The sequence below is a fragment of the Poecile atricapillus genome, chromosome 26, assembly GCF_030490865.1.
Source record: "Poecile atricapillus isolate bPoeAtr1 chromosome 26, bPoeAtr1.hap1, whole genome shotgun sequence".
Classification (NCBI taxonomy): domain Eukaryota; kingdom Metazoa; phylum Chordata; class Aves; order Passeriformes; family Paridae; genus Poecile; species Poecile atricapillus.
Genome location: NC_081274.1, coordinates 451317 through 474625, shown reverse-complemented (window position 1 = coordinate 474625; position 23309 = coordinate 451317). Strand labels below are relative to the sequence as shown.

Here is a 23309-nt window from a genome sequence, read left to right as displayed (position 1 = left end):
TAAAAGTGTCCTAAAAATGGGAATTTTGGGGGTAAAAAGTCCTGAAATGGGAATTTTTGCGGTAAAAAAGTCCTAAAAATGGGAATTTTGGGGTTAAAAGCGTCCTAAAAATGGGAATTTTGGGGGTAAAAAGTCCTGAAATGGGAATTTTTGGGGTAAAAAAGTCCTAAAAATGGGAATTTTGGGGTTAAAAGCGTCCTAAAAATGGGAATTTTGGGGGTAAAAAGTCCTGAAATGGGAATTTTTGGGGTAAAAAAGTCCTAAAAATGGGAATTTTGGGGTTAAAAGGGTCCTAAAAATGGGAATTTTTGGGATAAAAAAATCCCGAAATGGGAATTTTGGGAATGAAATGGTCTCAAAATGAGAATTTTGGGAATGAAAAAAGTCCTAAAAATGGGAATTTTGGGGATAAAAGGGTCCTAAAAAATGGGAATTTTGGGGTTAAAAGTGTCCTAAAAAATGGGAATTTTGGGGGTTTTGGGGTGAAAAGGCTGAAAATCGGGAATTTTACCAGAAAAACGGAATTTCAGAGGGGTTTGGGAATAAAAGATCCCTAAAAACCGGGAATTTTGAGGGAATTTGGGAATTAAAACGGGAATTTTGGGAGGATTTTGCCTCCAAAAAAAAGGCGGGAAAACTCCAAAAAAAAAAAGCGGAATTTTGGGTTTTTTGGGTTTTTTTTCCCCCTCTTTTCTTTTTGGGTTTTTTTTTGGGAATTTTGGGAATTTTGGGAATTTCTCGCGAGAATTCGGAGTCCGGGAGCCCCCCTGGAGCCCCCCTGAGGGGGAGTTTGGGGGGGAGGTCCCGGGAATTTTGGGATTTTGGGAGGATCCCGGGGGGGAAATTTTGGGAGCGAGGAGAAGGAACCGAGGAGCCCGGTGGGGAATTTTGGGGGAAAAAATTGGGAATTTTGGGGGGATTTGGGAATTTTGGGGGGATTTGGGAGGAACTGAGGGGATTTTGGGGGGGAATTTGGGGAATTTGGGAGGTTTTTGGGAATTCGAGGGGGGAGTTTGGGGGATTTTTGGGAATTTTGGGGGGGTTGGGGGCGGTTTTTTGGGAATTGGGGGCATTTGGAGGGAATTTTTGGGGGGAATTTGGGGAAATTTGGGCAGATTTTGGCACCCCCGTGGTTTTTTAGGGGTGCTGATGAATATTCATGAGTATGCAAATGAGGGGGTGGGGTTTTGGTGGGGCCACGCCCCCCCGGCAGCTGCTGTGGGGGGAGGGGGAGGGAAATTCCAGCAAAGGATTCTGGGAGCAGCTGCTGGGGGGGGCTCCCAGTGCTCCCAGTTCCCTCCCAGTTCATTCCCAGTTCCCTCCCAGTTCCCTCCCAGTTCACTCCCAGTGCTCCCAGTTCATTCCCAGTGCTCCCAGTTCATTCCCAGTTCATTTCCAGTTCCCTCCCAGTTCATTCCCAGTCCCTCCCAGTTCACTCCCAATCCCTCCCAGTTCATTCCCAGTCCCTCCCAGTTCACTCCCAGTCCCTCCCAGTTCATTCCCAGTCCCTCCCAGTGCTCCCAGTTCACTCCCAGTGCTCCCAGTTCATTCCCAGTGCTCCCAGTTCACTCCCAATCCCTCCCAGTTCATTCCCAGTCCCTCCCAGTTCCCTCCCAGTTCCCTCCCAGTTCCCTCCCAGTTCACTCCCAGTGCTCCCAGTTCATTCCCAGTGCTCCCAGTTCATTCCCAGTTCCCTCCCAGTTCATTCCCAGTTCACTCCCAGTGCTCCCAGTTCATTCCCAGTGCTCCCAGTCCCTCCCAGTTCATTCCCAGTCCCTCCCAGTGCTCCCAGTTCCCTCCCAGTTCCCTCCCAGTGCTCCCAGTTAACTCCTAATTCATTCCCAGTTCATTCCCAGTGCTCCCAGTCCCTCCCAGTCCCTCCCAGTTCATTCCCAGTTCATTCCCAGTCCCTCCCAGCGCTCCCAGTTCATTCCCAGTTCACTCCCGGTCCCTCCCAGTGCTCCCAGTTCATTCCCAGTCCCTCCCAGTGCTCCCAGTTCATTCCCAATCCATTCCCAGTTTGCTCCCAGTCCCTCCCAGTGCTCCCAGTTCCCTACCAGTTCACTCCCAGTTCATTCCCAGTCCCTCCCAGTTCATTCCCAGTTCCCTCCCAGTGCTCCCAGTTCCCTCCCAGTTCATTCCCAGTTCACTCCCAGTCCCTCCCAGTGCTCCCAGTTCACTCCCAATCCATTCCCAGTTCACTCCCAGTTCCCTCCCAGTGCTCCCAGTTCATTCCCAATCCATTCCCAGTTCACGCCCAGTCCCTCCCAGTTCCCTCCCAGTCCCTCCCAGTGCTCCCAGTTCATTCCCAATCCATTCCCAGTTCCCTCCCAGTCCCTCCCAGTGCTCCCAGTTCATTCCCAGTGCTCCCAGTTCCCTCCCAGTTCATTCCCAGTCCCTCCCAGTCCCTCCCAGTTCCCTCCCAGTGCTCCCAGTTCATTCCCAGTGCTCCCAGTTCCCTCCCAGTTCCCTCCCAGTCCTTCCCAGTGCTCCCAGTTCACTCCCAGTCCCTCCCAGTTCACTCCCAGTTCATTCCCAGTCCCTCCCAGTGCTCCCAGTTCCCTCCCAGTTCCCTCCCAGTGCTCCCAGTTCACTCCCAGTTCACTCCCAGTTCCCTCCCAGTTCCCTCCCAGTTCATTCCCAGTTCACTCCCAGTCCCTCCCAGTGCTCCCAGTTCATTCCCAATCCATTCCCAGTTCGCTCCCATTTCCCTCCCAGTGCTCCCAGTTAACTCCCAGTTCATTCCCAATCCATTCCCAGTTTGCTCCCAGTCCCTCCCAGTGCTCCCAGTTCCCTACCAGTTCACTCCCAGTTCATTCCCAGTCCCTCCCAGTTCATTCCCAGTTCACTCCCAGTGCTCCCAGTGCTCCCAGTTCATTCCCAATCCATTCCCAGTTCACTCCCAGTCCCTCCCAGTGCTCCCAGTTCATTCCCAATCCATTCCCAGTTCGCTCCCAGTCCCTCCCAGTGCTCCCAGTTCACTCCCAGTCCCTCCCAGTCCCTCCCAGTCCCTCCCAGTTCATTCCCAGTTCACTCCCAGTCCCTCCCAGTCCCTCCCAGTCCCTCCCAGTTCACTCCCAGTTCATTCCCAGTCCCTCCCAGTGCTCCCAGTTCATTCCCAATCCATTCCCAGTTCACTCCCAGCCCCTCCCAGTGCTCCCAGTGTCCCCAGACTGGGGGGCGGGGCCATGGGGGCGCTGCCACTGCCCCTCCCCCTCCTGCTGCTGGCCGGGGTGGCCGAGGGGACCCCGCGGGGGACGGAGGGGACATCGGGGACCCTGCTGGACCTGGGTGAGAGAACCCCCCAAAACGGCCCGAAACAGCCCAAAATGACCCAAAATGACCCCAAAATGACCCAAAATGGCTCAAAATGACCCAAAAACGGCCCGAAACGGCCCAAAATGACCCAAAATGACCCAAAACGAACCCAAAACAGCCCAAAATGTCACAAAATGGCCCAAAAATGGCTCAAAATGGCCCAAAATGGCCAAAAATGGCCCCAAAATGGCCCAAAATGGCTCAAAATGACCCAAAATGGCTCCAAAATGGCCCCAAAATGGCCCAAAATGGCTCAAAATGGCCCCAAAATGTCACAAAATGTCCCCAAAATGTCCCCAAAATGGCCCAAAATGACCCAAAATGAACCCAAAATGGCCCAAAATGTCCCAAAATGTCCCAAAATGGCTCAAAATGGCCCCAAAATGACCCCAAAACGGCCCTAAAATGTCCCCAAATGTCCCCAAGTGTCCCCAAAATGTCCCCAAATGGCCCCAAATGTCCCCAAAATACCCCAAAACGGCCCAAAATTACCCAAAATGTCCCCAAATGTCCCCAAATGTCCCAAAATGTCCCCAAATGTCCCAAAATGTCCCCAAAATGTCCCCAAAATGCCCCAAAATGGCCCAAAATGTCCCCAAAATGTCCCCAAAATGGCCCAAAATGTCCCCAAAATGTCCCCAAAATGTCCCCAAATGTCCCCAAATGTCCCCGCTGTCCCCAGGCCGCTGTCGCTTCGCGCTGGGAATGGAGGACGGGACCATCCCCGACTTTCGCCTCTCGGCCTCCAGCGCTTGGTCCGACTCCACCGCTGCCCGCCACGGCCGGTACGGACCAGTATAAACCAGTATCAACCAGTATCAACCAGTATGAACTGGTTTGGACCAGTATGAACCGGTTCGGACCAGTATAGAACAGCATAGATTGGTATAAACCAGTATGAACCAGTTTGGATCATTATCAACCAGTATGAACCAGTATGAACTGGTTCGGACCAGTATAGAACCAGTTCAGACCAGTATCAACCAGTATCAACCAGTATGAACCGGTTTGGACCAGTATAGACAGTACAGACTGGTATAAACCAGTATGAACCAGTATGAACCAGTTTGGACCGGTAGGAACTGGTTTGGACCAGTATGAACCGGTTCGGACCAGTATAGAACAGCATAGATTGGTATAAACCAGTATAAACCAGCATGAACCGGTTTGGACCAGTATGAACCGGTTCGGACCAGTATAGAACAGCATAGATTGGTATAAACCAGTATGAATCAGTATAAACCAGTATGAACCGGTTTGGACCAGTATGAACCGGTTTGGACCAGTATGAACTGGTTTGGATCAGTATAGAACAGCATAGACTGGTATAAACCAGTATAAACCAGTATGAACCAGTTTGGACCAGTATGAACCAGTTTGGACCAGTATGAACTGGTTTGGACCAGTATAGAACAGTATAGATTGGTATAAACCAGTATAAACCAGTATGAACTGGTTTGGACCAGTATGAACCGGTTTGGACCAGTATGAACCGGTTTGGACCGGTATGAACTGGTTTGGACCAGTATGAACTGGTTTGGACCGGTATGAACTGGTTTGAATCAGTATAGAACAGTATAGAATGGTATAAACCAGTATAAACCAGTATGAACTGGTTCAGACCAGTATAAACCAGTATGAACCGGTTCGGACCGGATTAAACCAGTATAGACTGGTATAAACCAGTATAAACCAGTATCAACCAATATGAACCGGTTTGGACCAGTATAAGGGCTGGGTGTCCCCAAACGTCCCCAAACGTCCCCAAACGTCCCCAGATGTCCCCTGGGTGTCCCCAAATGTCCCCAGGGTATCCCCAAATGTCCCCAAATGTCCCCAAACATCCTCTGGGTGTCCCCAAGCATCCCCAGGGTATCCCCAAATGTCCCCAAATGTCCCCAGGGTGTCCCCAAATGTCCCCAAGCATCCCCTGCATGTCCCTAAATGTCCCCAAACATCCCTAAATGTCCCCTGGGTGTCCCCAAATGTCCCCAGGGTGTCCCCAAACATCCCTAAACATTCCCTGGGTGTCCCCAAATGTCCCCAAACATCCCCAAACATCCCCTGGCTGTCCCCAAAGGTCCTCAGGGTGTCCCCAAATGTCCCCTGGCTGTCCCCAAACATCCCCTGGGTGTCCCCAAACGTCCCCAGGGTATCCCCAAATGTCCCCAAATGTCCCCAAATGTCCCCTGGGTGTCCCCAAATGTCCCCAGGGTGTCCTCAAATGTCCCCAGGGTGTCCCCAAACATCCCCTGGCCATCCCCAAACGTCCCCAGGGTGTCCCCAAACGTCCCCAAATGTCCCCAGATGTCCCCAGGGTATCCCCAAATGTCCCCAAATGTCCCCAAATGTCCCCAGGGTGTCCCCAAATGTCCCCAAACGTCCCCTGGCTGTCCCCAGGGTGTCCCCAAACGTCCCCCGTCCGTCCCCAGGCTGGGCCGCAGCGACGGCGACGGCGCCTGGTGTCCGGCGGGGCCGGTGTTCCCGGCCGAGCAGGAGTTCCTGGAGGTGGACCTGGGCCACCTGCACCTGGTGACACTGGTGGGGACACAGGGACGCCACGCGGGGGGACACGGCCGGGAGTTCGCCCACCAGTACCGGCTGCGCTACAGCCGCGACCGGCGCCGCTGGCTGCGCTGGAGGGACCGCTGGGGCGCCGAGGTGGCCTTGGGGACATCGGGGACATCTGGGGGGGTTGGGGTGTTGGGGACATCGGGGACGTTGGGGACATTGGGGGTGTTGGGGACATCGGGGACATCGGGCACATCTGGGGGGGTTTGGGGTGATGGGGATATCGGGGACATCTGGGAGATTTGGGGACATTGGGGACACTGGGGTCATCAGGGGGATTTGGGGACGTTGGGGACATTGGGGGGGATTTGGGGACATCGGGGGGATTTGGGGATGTTGGGGACATTGGGGTCATCAGGGGGATTTGGGGACATCGGGCACATCTGGGGGGGTTTGGGGTGATGGGGACATCAGGGACATCTGGGAGATTTGGGGACATTGGGGACATCGGGGACATCGGGGACGTTGAGGGGTGTTGGGGATGTTGGGGGTGTTGGGGACATCAGGAGGATCTGGGGACATCGAGGGGATTTGGGGACATCAGGGGGTTTGGGGACATCAGGGGGTTTGGGGACATTGGGGGAATTTGGGGACATCAGGGACATCTGGGAGATTTGAGGTCATTTGGGACATTGGGGGTGTTGGGGACATCGGGGGGATTTGGGGACATCAAGGGGATTTGGGGTCATTGGGGACCTCCTGAGGACCTTGGGGACATCCTGAGGACCTTGGGGACATCCTGGAGACCTGGAGCTCCTGAGGACCTTGGGGACCTCCTGAGGACCTTGGGGACATTGTGGAGCTGAGGGATTCGGGGACCTTGGGGACCTCCTGAGGACCTTGGGGACCTCCTGAGGACCTGGAGCTCCTGAGAAGTCCCCGTGATCTCCTGAGCTGACCCTGCCACCGCAGGTGATCGGTGGCAACGAGGACCCCGAAGGGGTGGTGCTGAAGGACCTGTCCCCACCGCCGGTGGCCCGGGCGCTCCGGGTGTACCCGAGGGCGCCGCGCGCCATGAGCGTCTGCCTGCGCCTCGAGCTCTACGGCTGCCCCTGGGAGTGTGAGTGTCACCTCCCTGTCACCTCCCTGTCACCTCCCTGTCACCTCCCTGTCACCTCTGTCCCCGCTGGTGGCCCCAAAGGAGTGGTGGTCGCCCATGGCCACGTCCTTCACCCAGCGGTCCTTGGTGGTGGCCCTGAGTTGGGGTCTTGTCACTGTGGGGTCGATGGTTGGTTGGTGACATCATCGGTGGGGTGTTGGGGTCAATGGTTGGGTGTTGGGGTCACTGGTGGGGTCATGGGGTCACTGGTGGGGTCATGGGGTCAATGGTTAGGTGTTGGGGTCACTGGTGGGGTCATGGGGTCAGTGGTTGGGTGTTGGGGTCAATGGTTGGTTGGTGACATCATTGGTTGGTTGATGACATCATTGGTGGGGTGTTGGGGTCATTCATTGGGTGTTGGGGTTAATGGTTGGTTGATGACGTCATTGGTTGGGTGATGACATCATCAGTTGGGTGTTGGGGTCATTCATTGGGTGTTGGGGTCAATGGTTGGGTGTTGAGGTCATTGGTTGGTTGATGATGTCATTGGTTGGGTGTTGGGGTCAATGGTTGACCCCATGGTGACCTCATGGTGACCCCGTGGTGACCCCATGATAACCCCATGATGACCCCATGATGACCCCGTGGTGACCTCACGGTGACCCCATGGTGACCCCATGGTGACCCCATGATGACCTCATGATGACCCCATGGTGACCTCATGCTGACCCCATGGTGACCCCATGGTGACCCCATGATAACCCCATGATGACCCCATGATGACCCCGTGGTGACCTCACAGTGACCCCATGATGACCCCGTGGTGACCCCATGGTGACCCTGCTATGACTCCATGATGACCCCATGGTGACCCCATGATGACCCCATGGTGACCCCATGGTGACCTCATGATGACCCCATGGTGACCCCATGATAACCCCATGATGACCCTATGGTGACCCCATGATGACCCTATGGTGACCTCATGATGACCCCGTGGTGACCCCATGATAACCCCATGATAACCCCATGGTGACCCCATGATGACCCTGTGGTGACCCCATGACCCCATGATGACCCCATGATGACCCCGTGGTGGCCCCATGATGACCCCATGATGACCCCGTGGTGACCCCATGATGACCCAGTGGTTCCCCCATGGTGTCCCCATGATGACCCCATGGTGACCTCATGGTGACCCCATGGTGACCCCATGATGACCCCGTGATGACCCAGTGGTGACCCCATGATGACCCTGTGGTTCCCCCATGGTGTCCCCATGATGACCTCATGGTGACCTCACGCTGACCCCATGGTGACCTCGTGGTGACCCCACGGTGACCTCACGGTGTCCCCACTCTGCCGTGTCCCCGTCCCCAGCGGGTCTCCTGTCCTACACGGCCCCACGAGGACACGTCATGGCCCTGGACCCCGTCCCCATCGTCCTCAACGACTCCACCTACGACGGCTTCAGCGCCGGCCCGTGAGTACCTGGCGTCCCCAGATGTCCCCAAGTGTCCCCAGATGTCCCCAAGGGCCACCTGCCCTGGACGTCCCCAAGAATTCCCAGATTTCCTGGATCCAACCCCTCTCCAAGTGTCCCCAAACTTCCAGATGTCCCCAGTGGTCCTCAAACTGTCCCCAAGCGTTCCCAGGTGTTCCAAATCCATCTCCAGGTGTCCCCAAAGTGTCCCAGATGTCCCCAAAGTGTCCCAGATGTCCCCAGTGGTCCTCAAACTGTTCCCAAGCGTTCCCAGGTGTTCCAAATCCATTTCCAGGTGTCCCCAGACTGTCCCAGATGTCCCCAGTGGTCCTCAAACTGTCCCCGAGTGTTCCCAGGTGTTCCAAATCCATGTCCAGGTGTCCCCAAAGTGTCCCTGGTTGTCCTGTGGGGATCTCCAGGTGGGTGGGGTGGGACATTTCAGGTGTCCAGGTGTGTCCCACCTGCCCAGGTGTCACTGGTGGATCTCCAGGTGGGTGGGATGGGACAATCCAGGTGTGTCCCACCTGCCCAGGTGTCACTGCTGGATCTCCAGGTGGGTGGGATGGGACAATCCCCATACCCAGGTGTGTCCCACCTGCCCAGGTGTCACTGGTGGATCTCCAGGTGTCACTGGTGGATCTCCAGGTGGGTGGGATGGGACAATCCAGGTGTGTCCCACCTGCCCAGGTGTCACTGCTGGATCTCCAGGTGGGTGGGATGGGACAATCCCCATACCCAGGTGTGTCCCACCTGCCCAGGTTACACTTCGGGGGTCTGGGCCAGCTCTCAGACGGGGTCCTGGGCCTCGATGACTTCTTGAGGACCCGCGAGCGCCGCCTGTGGCCGGGCTACGACTACGTGGGGTGGCCGCGTCCCCCCGGTCCCCAACCCCACGTGGAGCTGGAGTTTGAGTTCCAGGAGCTCCGGGCCTTCCACGCCATGCAGGTGCCCCATGGAATTCTGGGAGATTTGGGCACCAGGAATTTTGGGATTGGTGGGATTGGTCGGATGGGTGGCCACCACACCAACCCCACCTTGATGGTCTGGGATGTCCCTCTGGAGAACCTTTGGATTGGTCACCTTGCCCCAGAGCATCATGGGATGGTGGGAAATGGGTGTCCTGGAGATGTGGACACTGGGAATTCTGGGATTGGTTGACCATGGATGGATGGACGAGTGTCCACCACACCAACTCCACCTTGATGGTCTGGGATGTCCTTCTGGAGAACCTTTGGATTGGTCACCTCGCCCCAGAGCATCATGGGATGTGATGTCACTCCTTTGTCACCCCCCCAGGTCCACTGCAACAACCTCCACACGCGCGGGGTCGGAATCTTCCGGGCGGTCGAGTGTCGCTTCAAGAAGAGCTTGGCCACCGTCTGGGAGCTCATGGTGGCCACCCACAGCCTGGCCGGGGCCATCAAGGACCCCAGCGCCCGTTGGGTCACCGTCCCCTTGGGTGGGCGCCACGCCCGCTTCATCCAGTGCCGCTTCTTCTTCAGCGCCGAGTGGATGCTCTTCAGCGAGGTCTCCTTCGTCTCAGGTTGGGTGTTGGGGTCAATGGTTGGGTGATGACATCATTGGTTGGGTGTTGGGGTCAATGGTTGGTTGATGACATCATTGGTTGGGTGTTGGGGTCAATGGTTGGTTGATGACATCATTGGTTGGTTGATGACATCATTGGTTGGTTGGTGACATCATCGGTTGACCAATGAGGTCATCGCCAATCAACGACGTCATCATTTCCATCCTAACGCCGTCGATCGTTGATGACGTCACCGACCGTTGATTACCACATCGATAATCAACGCCGTCACCCATTCGGTGACCTCATCGCTTGTTGATGACGTCATTGACCGCCGATGACGTCATCAATGACTGACCCCGCCCCCAGAGGTGCTGGACGAGCCCGTGGGTGCCAGCGGGTGGCCCCCAACCCCTGACCCCTCTGCCGCCATCTTGGAAAATGCCCGCCAAGGGGGAGGAGCCACCAACGTCACCTCCCCGGGTAGGCGGGGCTTAGATGGGTGTGGCCATGGGAGGGCGGGGCTTAACTGGGTGGGGTTTTAATGGGTGGGGTTTAAATGGGAGGGGCTTTGAGTGGGTGGGGCTTAACTGGGTGGGGTTTTAATGGGTGGGGCTTAACAGGATGGGGTGTAAATGGGTGGGGTTTAAATGGGAGGGGCTTAACTGGGTGCGGCTTTGAGTGGGAGGAGCTTACCTGGGTGGGGTTTAAATGGGTGGGGTTCAAATGGGAGGGGCTTAACTGGGTGGGGTTTAAATGGGTGGGACTTAACTGTGTGGGGTTTAAGTGGGAGGAGTTTAACTGGGTGGGGTTTTAAATGGGAGGGGCTTAACTGAGTGGGGCTTGAGTGGGAGGGGCTTAACTCGGCAGGGTTTAACTGGGCGGGGCTTAATTTGGTGGGACTTAACTGGGCGGGGCTTAATGAGTTGCATCTTAATGAAGGTTTAAATGGCTGGGGCTTAATTGGGCGGGGTTTAATGGGGTATGGGTTAAGTGGGCGTGGCTTATCCATGGTGGGCGTGGCCGTGACGCCCCTCCCGTCGCTCCCAGTAGCCCCCGGGGAGGCCAAACTGGTGCCACCGGTGGCCAAAGCGGAGGCGGGGCAGTCGCCGGCGCTGCTGGGCTGCCTGGGCGCCATCATCCTCCTCCTGCTCGCCCTCATCATCCTCATCCTGCGGCGCCGCCTCTGCGCCGGGGCACTGGGAAAGGTCACTGGGAGGGACTGGGAGGGACTGGGAGGGGCTGGGAGGGACTGGGAGGGGATTGGGAGGGACTGGGAGGGGACTGGGATGGACTGGGAGGGACTGGGAGGGGATTGAGGGGGACTGGGAGGAGCTGGGAGGGAACTGGAGGAGACTGGGAGGGGCTGGGAGGGGATTGGGAGGGGATGGGAGGGACTGGGAGGGGATGGGGGGGGACTGGGATGGACTGGGAGGGACTGGGAGGGAACTGGGAGGGGATTGGGAGGGGACTGGGATGGACTGGGAGGGACTGGGAGGAACTGGGAGGGACTGGGAGGGACTGGGATGGACTGGGAGGGACTGGGGGAGACTGGGAGGGACTGGGAGGGACTGGGAGGGACTGGGAGGGACTGGGATGGACTGGGGGAGACTGGGAGGGACTGGGAGGGACTGGGGGAGACTGGGAGGGACTGGGAGGGAACTGGGAGGGGATTGGGAGGGGACTGGGATGGACTGGGAGGGACTGGGAGGGGCTGGGAGGGAACTGGGAGGGACTGGGGGAGACTGGGATGGACTGGGAGGGTGCTCCAAACTGGTTCCAACTGGTTCCAAACTGGTTCCAACTGCTCCGAACCGGTTCCAACCATGGCTAAACCCAGTTGGAACCAGTCGGAACCGGTCAGAACTTGTCAGAACTGGTCGGAACTGGTCAGAACTGGTCTCAGGCAGTTCTAACTGCTCCGAATTGGGGCTGAACTGGTTCCAACTGCTCCAAACCGGTTGGAACTGCCCTGAACCAGTTCCAACCATGGCTAAACCCAGTCAGAACCAGTCAGAACCGGTCAGAACTGGTTGGAACCGATCAGAACCTGTCGGAACCAGTCAGAACTGGCCGGAACTGGTCAGAACCAGTCAGAACTGGTTGGAACCGATCAGAACCTGTTGGAACCAGTCAGAACTGGTCGGAACCAGTCAGAACCTGTCGGAACCGGTCAGAACCGGTGGGAAGCGGTGGGAACCGGTCAGAACCTGTCGGAACTGGTCAGAACTGGTCAGAACCAGTCAGAACCAGTGGGAACTGGTCAGAACAGGTCGGAACTGGTCAGAACCGGTCAGAACCAGTCAGAACCAGTGGGAACCGGTCAGAACCGGTCGGAACTGGTCAGAACCAGTCAGAACTGGTCGGAACCAGTCGGAACCGGTCGGAACCAGTCGGAACCGGTCGGAACCGGTCGGAACCGGTCAGAACCAGTGGGAACCGGTGGGAACCGGTCGGAACCGGTCGGAACCGGTGCCAAGAGGTGTCGCCGCAGGCGCAGGGCCGGGGTCCGGAGGCGTCGCTGCGGGTGCAGCTCTCGGGGGACGCCGTGGTCATCAACAACGCCACGGGCGGGGGAGGGGCGCGGGGGCTGCCCCGCTACGAGAGGATCCCCCCCGGAACCGGAACCGGAACCGGAACCGGAACCGGAACCGGAGAGTACCAGGAACCCACCCGGGCACGGCCACGACCGCCCCCGGGGCCACCTGGGGCTGGTGAGGGGTGGGGAGGGGAAAAAATGGGGGGAAAAAGGGGGAAAATGGGAAAAATGGGAAAAATTGGGGGAGGGGGAGAAGGAAATGGAGGAAAATGGGAAAAATGGGGGGAAATGGGGAAAAAAATGGGAGAAAAGGGAAAAATGGGAATGAGAAAATGGGGGAAAAAAGGGGAAAATGGGAAAAATGGGGGGAAAAGAGGAAAATGGGGGGAAAATGGGAAAAAAGGGGGAAATGGGAAAAAAAGGGGAAAATGGGAAAATTTTTTTCTCTCAATTTTTTTTGCCTGGAATCTTCCCCAAAAATTCAGTCCGGGAATGAGAAAAAGGCACAAAACGGCCCCAAAAATCCTTCAGGAATGGGAGGGGGATTCAGGGATGGAAGGGAGGGAAAACCCCGCTCCTGATTTGGCCACGCCCCTCTCTGACCACGCCCCCCTCCCCTCCCAGCCAATCCGGCCTATCGGCTGCTCCTGGCCACCTACGCTCGACCAATGGGAGGCCTCGCCCGAGCCCCGCCCGATGGCACCAAACCAATCAACACCGACGGTGAGGACGGGGCTGGGGAAAGGCCACGCCCACTTTGGCCACGCCCACATCGACCTCACCTGTGCCCCTCCCACCCTGCCCAGGTGAAGCTGAGGGGGGGGCGGGGGCTTACGCTGAAGCTGACGTCACCGGAGGCTCCGCCTATGCGCTGGCTGGCCCCGCCCACGGCCCCGCCCACGGCCCCGCCCTCCCCTCCTTCCCCCGGCACCGCCTCCGCTTCCGGGAGAAGCTGGGGGAGGGGCAGTTCGGAGAGGTAAGCCACGCCCCCTCAGCAGCAAGCCACGCCCACCTGTGGTTTGGCAACGCCCCTTTTTGAGGCCTTGTTCAGCTCCACCCCTGAGGGGTTTAGCCACGCCCCTAAATTATTGGCCACGCCCCTAAATGTAGCCACGCCCCTTCTGAGACCATGCCCATTGTGGCACAGCCACGCCCTAATTTGCATTGGCCACGCCCCTAATGTACCCACACCACTTTCTGAGACCACGCCCATTTTTGGCGTAGCCATGCCCTTATTTGCATTGGTCATGCCCCCTTTCTGAGACCACGCCCATTATGGCATAGACACTCCCTTATTTGAATTGACCACGCCCCTAAATGTAGCCACACCCCCTCTGAGACCATGCCCATTATGGCGTATCCACACCCTTATTTGCATTGGCCACGCCCATAAGCAGAGCCACGCCCCCTTCTGAGACCACGCCCATTTTGGCATAGCCACGCCCTTATTTGCATTGGCCATGCCCCTAATTTAGCCACGCCCCTTCTGAGGCCACACCCACTGTGGCATAGCCACGGCCTTATTTGCATTGGCCACGCCCATAAAGACAACCATATCCCTTCTGAGACCACGCCCATTTTGGTGTAGCCACGCCCTTATTTGCATTGGCCACGCCCCTAAATGTAGTCACGCCCCTTCAGAGACCACGCCCATTTTGGCGTAGCCACGCCCTTATTTGCATCGGCCACGCCCCTAAAAATGTAGCCACGCCCCTTCTGAGGCCACACCCACTATGGCGTAGCCACGCCCTTATTGGAATTGGCCACGCCCCTAAATGTAGCCACACCCCCTTCTGAGGCCACACCCACTATGACACAACCACACCCTTATTTGCATTGGCCACGCCCCTAAGTATAGCCACGCCCCTTCTGAGGCCACGCCCACTATTACACAACCACACCCTTATTTGCATTGGCCACGCCCCCTTCTTAGTGCCCCCCCTCAGTGAGTTTGGCGCTGCTGTTGTGACGTCATCGCCCCGCCCCCTTCCCCTGGCCCCGCCCCCAGGTGCTGCTGTGTGAGGTCATCGCCCCCCACACCCTGGACCTGGCCACGCCCACCGGCTCAGGCCACGCCCCCCCGGCCGAAGGGCGCCCCCTGCTGGTGGCGGTCAAAGTGCTGCGGCCGGACGCCACCAAGAACGCCCGGTAGGGAAACTGGGGGAACTGGGAGGGAACTGGGAGGGAACTGGGAGGGAACTGGGAGGGAACTGGGAGGGACTGGGAGGGAACTGGGAGGGACTGGGAGGGACTGGGAGGGACTGGGAGGGGCTGGGAGGGAACTGGGAGGGAACTGGGACGGGACCGAGTTGTGCCCAGGTGTGCCCAGGTGTCCCCCAGGTGTCCCCAGGTGTCCCCAGGTGTACCCCAGGTGTCCCCAGGTGTGCCCAGGTGCCCCCCAGCTGTCCCCAGGTGTCCCCAGGTGTGTCCCCAGGTGTCTCAGGTGTCCCCAGGTGTCTCCAGGTGTCCCCAGGTGTCCCCCAGGTGTCCCCAGGTTTCCCCCAGGTGTCCCCAGGTGTCTCCAGGTGTGCCCCAGGTGTCCCCAGGTGTCCCCAGGTGTGCCCCAGGTGTCACCCCAGGTGTGCTCAGGGTGTCCCCAGGTGTCCCCCAGGTGTGTCCCCATGTCCCCAGGTGTCTCAGGTGTCCCCTCAGGTGTCCCAGGTGTGCCCCAGGTGTCCCCAGGTGTCCCCAGGTGTGTCCCAGGTGTATCCAGGTGTCCCCAGGTGTGTCCCCAGCTGTCCCCAGGTGTCCCCAGGTGTGTCCCCAGCTGTCCCCAGCTGTCCCCAGGTGCCCCCAGGTGTCACCCCAGGTGTGTCCCCAGGTGTCCCCCGCTGTTCTGACCCCACACCCGGGGGCTGGGGGGCGGGGCGGTGGGGGGCGTGTCCCCAGGCGGGATTTCCTGCAGGAGGCGCGGACGCTGGGGCGGCTGCGGGACCCCAACATCGTGCGGCTGCTGGGGGTGTGCGGGGGGCCCGGCCCCCTCTGCATCGTCACCGAGTACATGGAGCACGGAGACCTGCACCAGTTCCTGGGCGGGCCCCGAGGCCACGCCCTCAGGTGGGACACGCCCTCATCCCACACAAGCCACGCCCACTCGAGCCGCATCCACCCCGTTTCGCTTTTTATTAGTATTTATGGGGTGCTGGCCCTTTAAGGGAGGCCCCTCCTACTCTGAGCCGTGTGCATAATTTAGGACACTCCCCCAATCAAGCCACGCCCACACAAGCCACGCCCACTCGAGCCACACCCCCCCGTTTCGCTTTTCATGAGTATTTATGGGGTGCTGGCCCTTTAAGAGAAGCCACGCCCACTCTGAGCCAGGCCCATTATTCAGGACACTCCCCCAAACAAAGCCACGCCCACTCAGGCCACGCCCACTTGAGCTGCACCCACCCGGTGCCGTTTCCCATTAGTATTTATGGGGTGCTGGCCCTCTAAGAGAAGCCACTCCCACTGGTGGACACGACCTCAGGTGCGACACGCCCTCATCCCAACACGCCCACTGGAGCCACGCCCACTTGAGCCACACCCACCCCGTATCATTTTCCATTGGTATTTATGGGGTGCTGGCCCTTTAAGAGAGGCTACTCACACTGTTAGCCATGCCCATCATTCAGGACACGCCCTCATCCCGACACGCCCACAGGAACCACGCCCACTTCAGCCACACCCACCCCGTGTCATTTTCCATTAATATCTATGGGGTGCTGGCCCTTTAAGAGAAGCCACTCCTACTCTGAGCCGTGTGCATAGTTCAGGACACGCCCCCAAACAAGCCACGCCCACTAAGGACATGCAACTTCAAGCCACACCCACCTCATGTAATTTTAAATTCGTATTTATGGGGTGCTGGCCCTTTAAGAGAAGCCACTCCCACTGTTGGCCACGCCCTCAAGTGGGACACGCCCTCATCCCGCGCAAGCCACGCCCACTCGAGCCACGCCCACCCTGTGCCGTTTCCCATTAGTATTTATGGGGTGCTGGCCCTTTAAGAGAAGCAAAGAAAAAAGGGATTTTTGGGGAAAAAAGGGATTTTTTTTTCAGAAAAACACAAAAATAAACATTAAAAAAAATTGATTTGGGGGGAAAAAAGACAAATAAACGTAAGAAAAAGGGGATTTTTTTCAGGAAAACAATTTGAATTTTTCACAAAAACACCCCAAAAAAACCCCAAAAAATTCAATTTTTTCACCAAAAAAACCAGATTTTGGGTCAAAAAAATCCAAATTTCGACTGGTTAAAATTTCAGCCTCCCCACGCTGCTGCAGCTGGGAGCCCAAATCGCCTCCGGGATGCGATTCAAATGGAATTTTTGGGGAAAAAGAGAATTTTTGGGGAAAAAAAAGGAATTTTTTGAGGAAAAAAGAGGAATAATTGTAGGAAAAAGGAATTTTTTGGGGGAAAAAAGGGATTTTTGGGGGAAAAAACACAAATAAGCATAAGAAAAAAGGGATTTTTTGGGGAAAATGGGATTTTTTTAGGAAAAATGGGATTTTTTAAGGAAAAAAAGGAATTCTTTGGGGAAAAAAGACAAATAAGTGTTGAAAAAAGGGATTTTTTTGGGAAAAAAAGACAAATAAGCATAAGAAAAAGGTTTGTTTTTTTTTGGGAAAATGGGATTTTTTTGGGAAAAAAGGATTTTTTTGCAAAAAAAGATAAAAACAGGAAAAAAAGGGATTTTTTTTGGGAAAAAAGATAAACATAGGAAACAAGGGATTTTTTTTTTTTTGATAAAAAGACAAATGAGCATAAGAAAAAGGGAATTTTTTTGGGAAAATGGGATTTTTTTAGGGAAAAGGGGATTTTTTTCGGGAAAATGTGATTTTTTTAGGAAAAATGGGATTTTTTTAGGAAAAATGCGATTTTTTTGGGGGAAAATGCGATTTTTTTGGGGGAAAATGCGATTTTCTTAGGAAAAAAATTTGATTTTTCCATGAAAAAAAATACAAACAAACACAGAAAAAAATCGGATTTTTCCCCAAAAACCCCCCAAAAAAACCCCAAAAAATTCAATTTTTCGCCAAAAAAACCCAATTTTGGGCCAAAAAAATTCAGATTTGGACGGGTTAAAATTTCAGCCTCCCCACGCTGCTGCAGCTGGGAGCCCAAATCGCCTCCGGAATGCGATTCAAATGGAATTTTTGGGGAAAAAGAGAATTTTTTGGGAAAAAAAGGAATTTTTTGAGGAAAAAAGAGGAATAATTGTAGGAAAAATTAATTTTTTGGGGGAAAAAAGGGATTTTTGGGAGAAAAAACACAAATAAGCATAAGAAAAATGGGATTTTTTGGGGAAAATGGGATTTTTTTAGGAAAAAAAGGAATTCTTTGGGGAAAAAAGACAAATAAGTGTTGAAAAAAGGGATTTTTTTGGAAAAAAGGGATTTTTTTGGGAAAAAAAGACAAATAAGCTTAATAAAAAGGGGATTTTTTTTGGAAAATGGGATTTTTTTAGGAAAAAGGGGATTTTTTTAGGAAAAATGGGATTTTTTTAAGGAAAAACGGGTTTTTTTTTAGGAAAAATGGGATTTTTTTAGGAAAAACGGGATTTTTTTAGGAAAAATGGGATTTTTTTTTAAAAAATATGCTTTTTTTAGGAAAAATGGGACTTTTATAGGAAAAAGGGGATTTTTTTGGACAAAAAGACAAATAAGCTTAAGTAAAAGGAGATTTTTTCGGGAAAATGGGATTTTTTTAGGAAAAATGGGACTTTTTTAGAAAAATGCCATTTTTTAGGAAAAATGTGATTTTTTTTAGGAAAAACGGGATTTTTTTAAGAAAAAGGGGATTTTTTCGGGAAATTTGAATTTTCTTAGTAAAAAAAATTGATTTTTCCATGAAAAAACCCCAAACAAACACAGAAAAAAATCTGATTTTTCCCCAAAAACCCCCAAAAAAACCCCAAAAAATTCAATTTTTTCGCCAAAAAAATCCAATTTTGGGTCAAAAAAATCCAAATTTCGACGGGTTAAAATTTCAGCCTCCCCACGCTGCTGCAGCTGGGAGCCCAAATCGCCTCCGGGATGCGATTCCTGGCCGGGCTGAACTTCGTGCACCGGGATTTGGCCACCCGGAATTGCCTGGTGGGCGACGGATTCACCGTCAAGGTGGCGGATTTCGGGATGAGCCGGAATCTCTACGCCGCCGATTATTACCGGGTGAGGGGCCGGGCGCTGCTGCCCATCCGCTGGATGGCCTGGGAGTGCATCCTGATGGTGAGAAAAAGGGGGAAAAATGGGAGATTTTGGGAAAAAATGGGGAAAAAATTGAATTTTTGGGAAAAAAAATGGGATTTTTTGGGTAAAAAATGGGAAAAAAATGGGATTTTGGAGGGTTTTGGGTGGGAGGTTCTGGTGCCCATCTGCTGGATGGCCTGGGAATGCATCCTGACGGTGAGGATTGGGGGAAAAATGGGGATTTTGGGAAAAAATGGGGAAAAAATTTGAATTTTTGGGAAAAAAATGGGATTTTTTGGGTAAAAAATGGGAAAAAATTGGGATTTTGGGGGGTTTTGATGGGATGTGATGGTTCCCATCCGCTGGATGGCCTGGGAGTGCATCCTGATGGTGAGAAAAAGGGGGATTTTGGGAAAAAGTGGGAAAAAAATGGGAAAAAATGGGAATTTTTGGGAAAAAAATGGAAAAAAATGGGATTTTTGGGGAAAAAAATGGGATTTGGGGGGGTTTTGATGGGATGTGCTGGTCCTCATCCGCTGGATGGCCTGGGAGTGCATCCTGATGGTGAGAAAAATGGGGATTTTGGGAAAAAATGGGAAAAAATGGGAAAAACCGGGATTTTTGGGGAAAAAAATGGGAAATAAATGGGAATTTTTGGGTAAAAAATGGGAAAAAACTGTGATTTTTGGGGGGTTTTTGATGGGATGTGATGGTTCCCATCCGCTGGATGGCCTGATGGTGAGGATTGGGGGAAAAATGGGAGATTTTGGGGAAAAAAGGGAATTTTTGGGAAAAAATCGGGAAAAAAATGAGAAAAAATGGGATTTTTTTGAGTAAAAATTGGGATTTTTGGGGTGAGATTGTGTGTCTTGATCCCCATCCGCTGGATGGCCTGGGAGTGCATCCTGATGGTGAGAAAAATGAGGATTTTGGGAAAAAGTGGGAAAAAAATGGAATTTTTGGGGAAAAAATGGGATTTTTTGGGTTAAAATTGGGATTTTTGGGTTAAAATTGGGATTTTTGGGGGGATTTTGATGGGATGTGATGGTCCCCATCCACTGGATGGCCTGATGGTAAGGATTAGGGGAAAAACGGGAGATTTTGGGAAAAAATGTGAAAAAATGAGAATTTTGGAGAAAACATGGGATTTTTTGGGAAAAATTGGGATTTTTGGGATTAAAAATTGGGATTTTTGGGGGTTTTGGATGGGATGTGCTGGTTCCCATCCGCTGGATGGCCTGGGAGTGCATCCTGATGGTGAGGATTGGGGGAAAAATGGGAGATTTTGGGAAAAATGGGGAAAAAATTGAATTTTTGGGAAAAAATTGGGGAAAAATTGAGAAAAAATGGGATTTTTTGGGAAAAATGGGATTTCTGGGGAGTTTTAGATGGGAAAATGGGGATAAAATGGGAAAAAATTGGGATTTGGGGGATTTGGGATGGGATCAGGGGGATAAAATCGGGAATTCCCAGGGAATTCCCGAATCCCAGCGCACCCTCAGCTCTGAGAGGTGCCCAAACCCCAAAAAACCCCAAAAAAACCCAAAAACCGACAAAATTTTGACCCCAAATCCCGGAATTTCGACTCCCAGAATTCCAGAATTTTGGGATTTTGGGAATTTTGGGATTCCCAGGGCACGTTCAGCCCGGCCAGCGACGCCTGGGCCTTCGGGGTGACGCTCTGGGAGGCTCCAAAACGACCCCAAAAAACCCAAAAAAACCCCAAAATCTCGACCCAAAAACGCCGAATTTCGAACTCCTGGAATTCCTGGAATTCCCAAAATTTGGGATTTGGGAATTTTGGGATTCCCAGGGCACGTTCAGCCCAGAAAGAGCCACCTGAACCTTTGGGGTGACGCTCTGGGAGGCTCCAAAACCCAAAAAAACCCCCAAAAAACCCCAAAATTTCGACCCCAAATCCTGGAATTTCGACTCCCGGAATTCCGGAATTTTGGGAATTTTGGGAATTTTGGGAATTTTGGGGTTCCCAGGGCACGTTCAGCCCGGCCAGCGACGCCTGGGCCTTTGGGGTGACGCTCTGGGAGGTGCTGACGCGGTGCCGGGAGCAGCCGTACGGGGCCCTGAGCGACGAGCAGGTGATCGCCAACGCCGGGCACCACTTCAGGAACCGCGGGCAGCAGGTGATACTGGGATGTACTGGGATGTACTGGGAGGGACTGGGAGGGGGTTTGGGGAAAAAACGGGGAAAAAATCCGGTGAAAAATGGGGGGGAAATGGAGTTTTTTAGGTGGAAATGGTGGGAAATGGGGATTTGGGGATACTGGGAGGGACTGGGATGGACTGGGATGGACTGGGAGGGACTGGGAGGGAACTGGGAGGGACTGGGATGGACTGGGATAAACTGGGAGGGGATTTGGGGAAAAAATCTGGTGAGAAATGGGGAAAAAATGGGAGATCTGGGGTGAAAATGGGAAATGGGGATTTGGGGATACTGGGAGGGACTGGGACAAACTGGGAGGGACTGGGATGGACTGGGAGGGGACTGGGATGGAACTGGGAGGGATTGGGAGGGGATTGGGAGGGACTGGGATGGAACTGGGAGGGAACTGGGATGGACTGGGAGGGACTGGGATGGAACTGGGAGGGACTGGGAGGGACTGGGATGGACTGGGATGAACTGGGAGGGACTGAGAGGGGGTTGGGAGGGAACTGGGATGGACTGGGATGGACTGGGAGGGACTGGAATGGACTGGGAGGGAACTGGGACAAACTGGGATGGGGTTATGGGGCCAAATCCCTCCCAGTTCCCTCCCAGTCCCTCCCAGTCCATCCCAGTCCATCCCAGTCCCTCCCAGTTCCCTCCCAGTCCATCCCAGTCCCTCCCAGTCCCTCCCAGTTCCCTCCCAGTTCCCTCCCAGTCCCTCCCAGTCCATCCCAGTCCATCCCAGTCCATCCCAGTCCCTCCCAGTATCCCCAGTGCCCCTCCCAGTCCCTCCCAGTCCCTCCCAGTCCCTCCCAGTCCATCCCAGTCCCTCCCAGTCCCTCCCAGTTCCATCCCAGTCCATCCCAGTATCCCCAGTGCCCCTCCCAGTCCATCCCAGTCCATCCCAGTAACCCCAGTTCCCAGCAGTACCTGCCCTGCCCCCCCGGCTGCCCCCCCGCCCTGCACCGGCTGATGTTGAACTGCTGGGCCCGGGAGGCGGCCGAGCGGCCGGACTTCGGCCACCTGCACCGGACACTGAGTGACCACGGCCTTCATCTTCATCATCATCATCATCACTGACCACCCATCATCATCACTGACCACCCTTCGGCCACCTGCACCGGACACTGAGTGACCACGGCCTTCATCTTCATCATCATCATCACTGACCCCTGAGTGACCCCTGAGTGACCCCTGAGTGACCACGGCCTTCATCATCATCCTCATCATCATCCTCCTCATCATCACTGACCACCCTTCGGCCACCTGCACCGGACACTGAGTGACCACGGCCTTCATCTTCATCATCATCATCATCACTGACCACCCATCATCATCACTGACCACCCTTCGGCCACCTGCACCGGACACTGAGTGACCACGGCCTTCATCATCTTCATCATCATCATCACTGACCCCTGAGTGACCCCTGAGTGACCCCTGAGTGACCACTGAGTGACCACGGCCTTCATCATCATCATCATCATCATCATCTTCATCATCATCATCACTGACCACCTGCACCGGACACTGAGTGACCACGGGCATCATCATCTTCATCATCATCATCATCACTGACCCCTGAGTGACCCCTGAGTGACCACGGCCTTCATCATCTTCATCCTCATCATCACTGACCACCTGCACCGGACACTGAGTGACCACGGCCTTCATCTTCATCATCATCATCACTGACCACCCTTCGGCCACCTGCACCGGACACTGAGTGACCACGGCCTTCATCATCTTCATCATCATCATCACTGACCCCTGAGTGACCCCTGAGTGACCACGGCCTTCATCATCATCATCATCATCACTGACCACCCATCATCATCACTGACCCCTGAGTGACCCCTGAGTGACCACGGCCTTCATCATCATCATCATCATCATCACTGACCACCCATCATCATCACTGACCACCTGCACCGGACACTGAGTGACCACGGCCTTCATCATCTTCATCATCATCATCACTGACCCCTGAGTGACCCCTGAGTGACCCCTGAGTGACCCCTGAGTGACCACGGCCTTCATCTTCATCATCCTCATCATCATCACTGACCACCCTTCGGCCACCTGCACCAGACACTGAGTGACCACGGCCTTCATCTTCATCATCCTCATCATCACTGACCCCTGAGTGACCCCTGAGTGACCATGGCCTTCATCATCCTCCTCATCATCACTGACCACCCTTCGGCCACCTGCACCGGACACTGAGTGACCACGGCCTTCATCATCATCATCATCATCATCACTGACCACCTGCACCGGACACTGAGTGACCACGGCCTTCATCATCTTCATCATCATCATCATCATCACTGACCACCCTTCGGCCACCTGCACCGGACACTGAGTGACCACGGCCTTCATCATCATCATCCTCATCATCATCACTGACCCCTGAGTGACCCCTGAGTGACCCCTGAGTGACCACGGGCATCATCTTCATCATCCTCATCCTCATCACTGACCCCTGAGTGACCCC

At 54.4% G+C, this 23309-nt stretch overlaps 1 protein-coding gene across 2 annotated transcripts; it reads left to right on the top strand.

Moving 5' to 3' along the window:
* Positions 1-841: 841 nt before the first annotated feature.
* Positions 842-21904, top strand: LOC131588508 (epithelial discoidin domain-containing receptor 1-like). 2 transcript variants are annotated; one of them, XM_058857397.1, is made up of 18 exons: positions 842-878; positions 3134-3291; positions 4001-4103; positions 5751-5979; positions 6802-6949; positions 8309-8411; positions 9170-9356; positions 9708-9954; positions 10306-10419; positions 10990-11144; positions 12431-12650; positions 13100-13198; positions 13282-13451; positions 14484-14623; positions 15365-15532; positions 18453-18687; positions 20640-20789; positions 21740-21904. In XM_058857397.1, the coding sequence occupies exons 2-18, from the start codon at positions 3189-3191 to the stop codon at positions 21890-21892; spliced, it is 2724 nt and encodes a 907-aa protein (XP_058713380.1). In that variant the 5' UTR covers positions 842-878; positions 3134-3188; the 3' UTR covers positions 21893-21904. The 2 variants fall into 2 exon arrangements, with proteins under 2 accessions (XP_058713380.1, XP_058713381.1); XM_058857398.1 differs by lacking the exon at positions 21740-21904 and having other exon boundaries at positions 10987-11144; positions 20283-20747.
* Positions 21905-23309: the final 1405 nt, after the last annotated feature.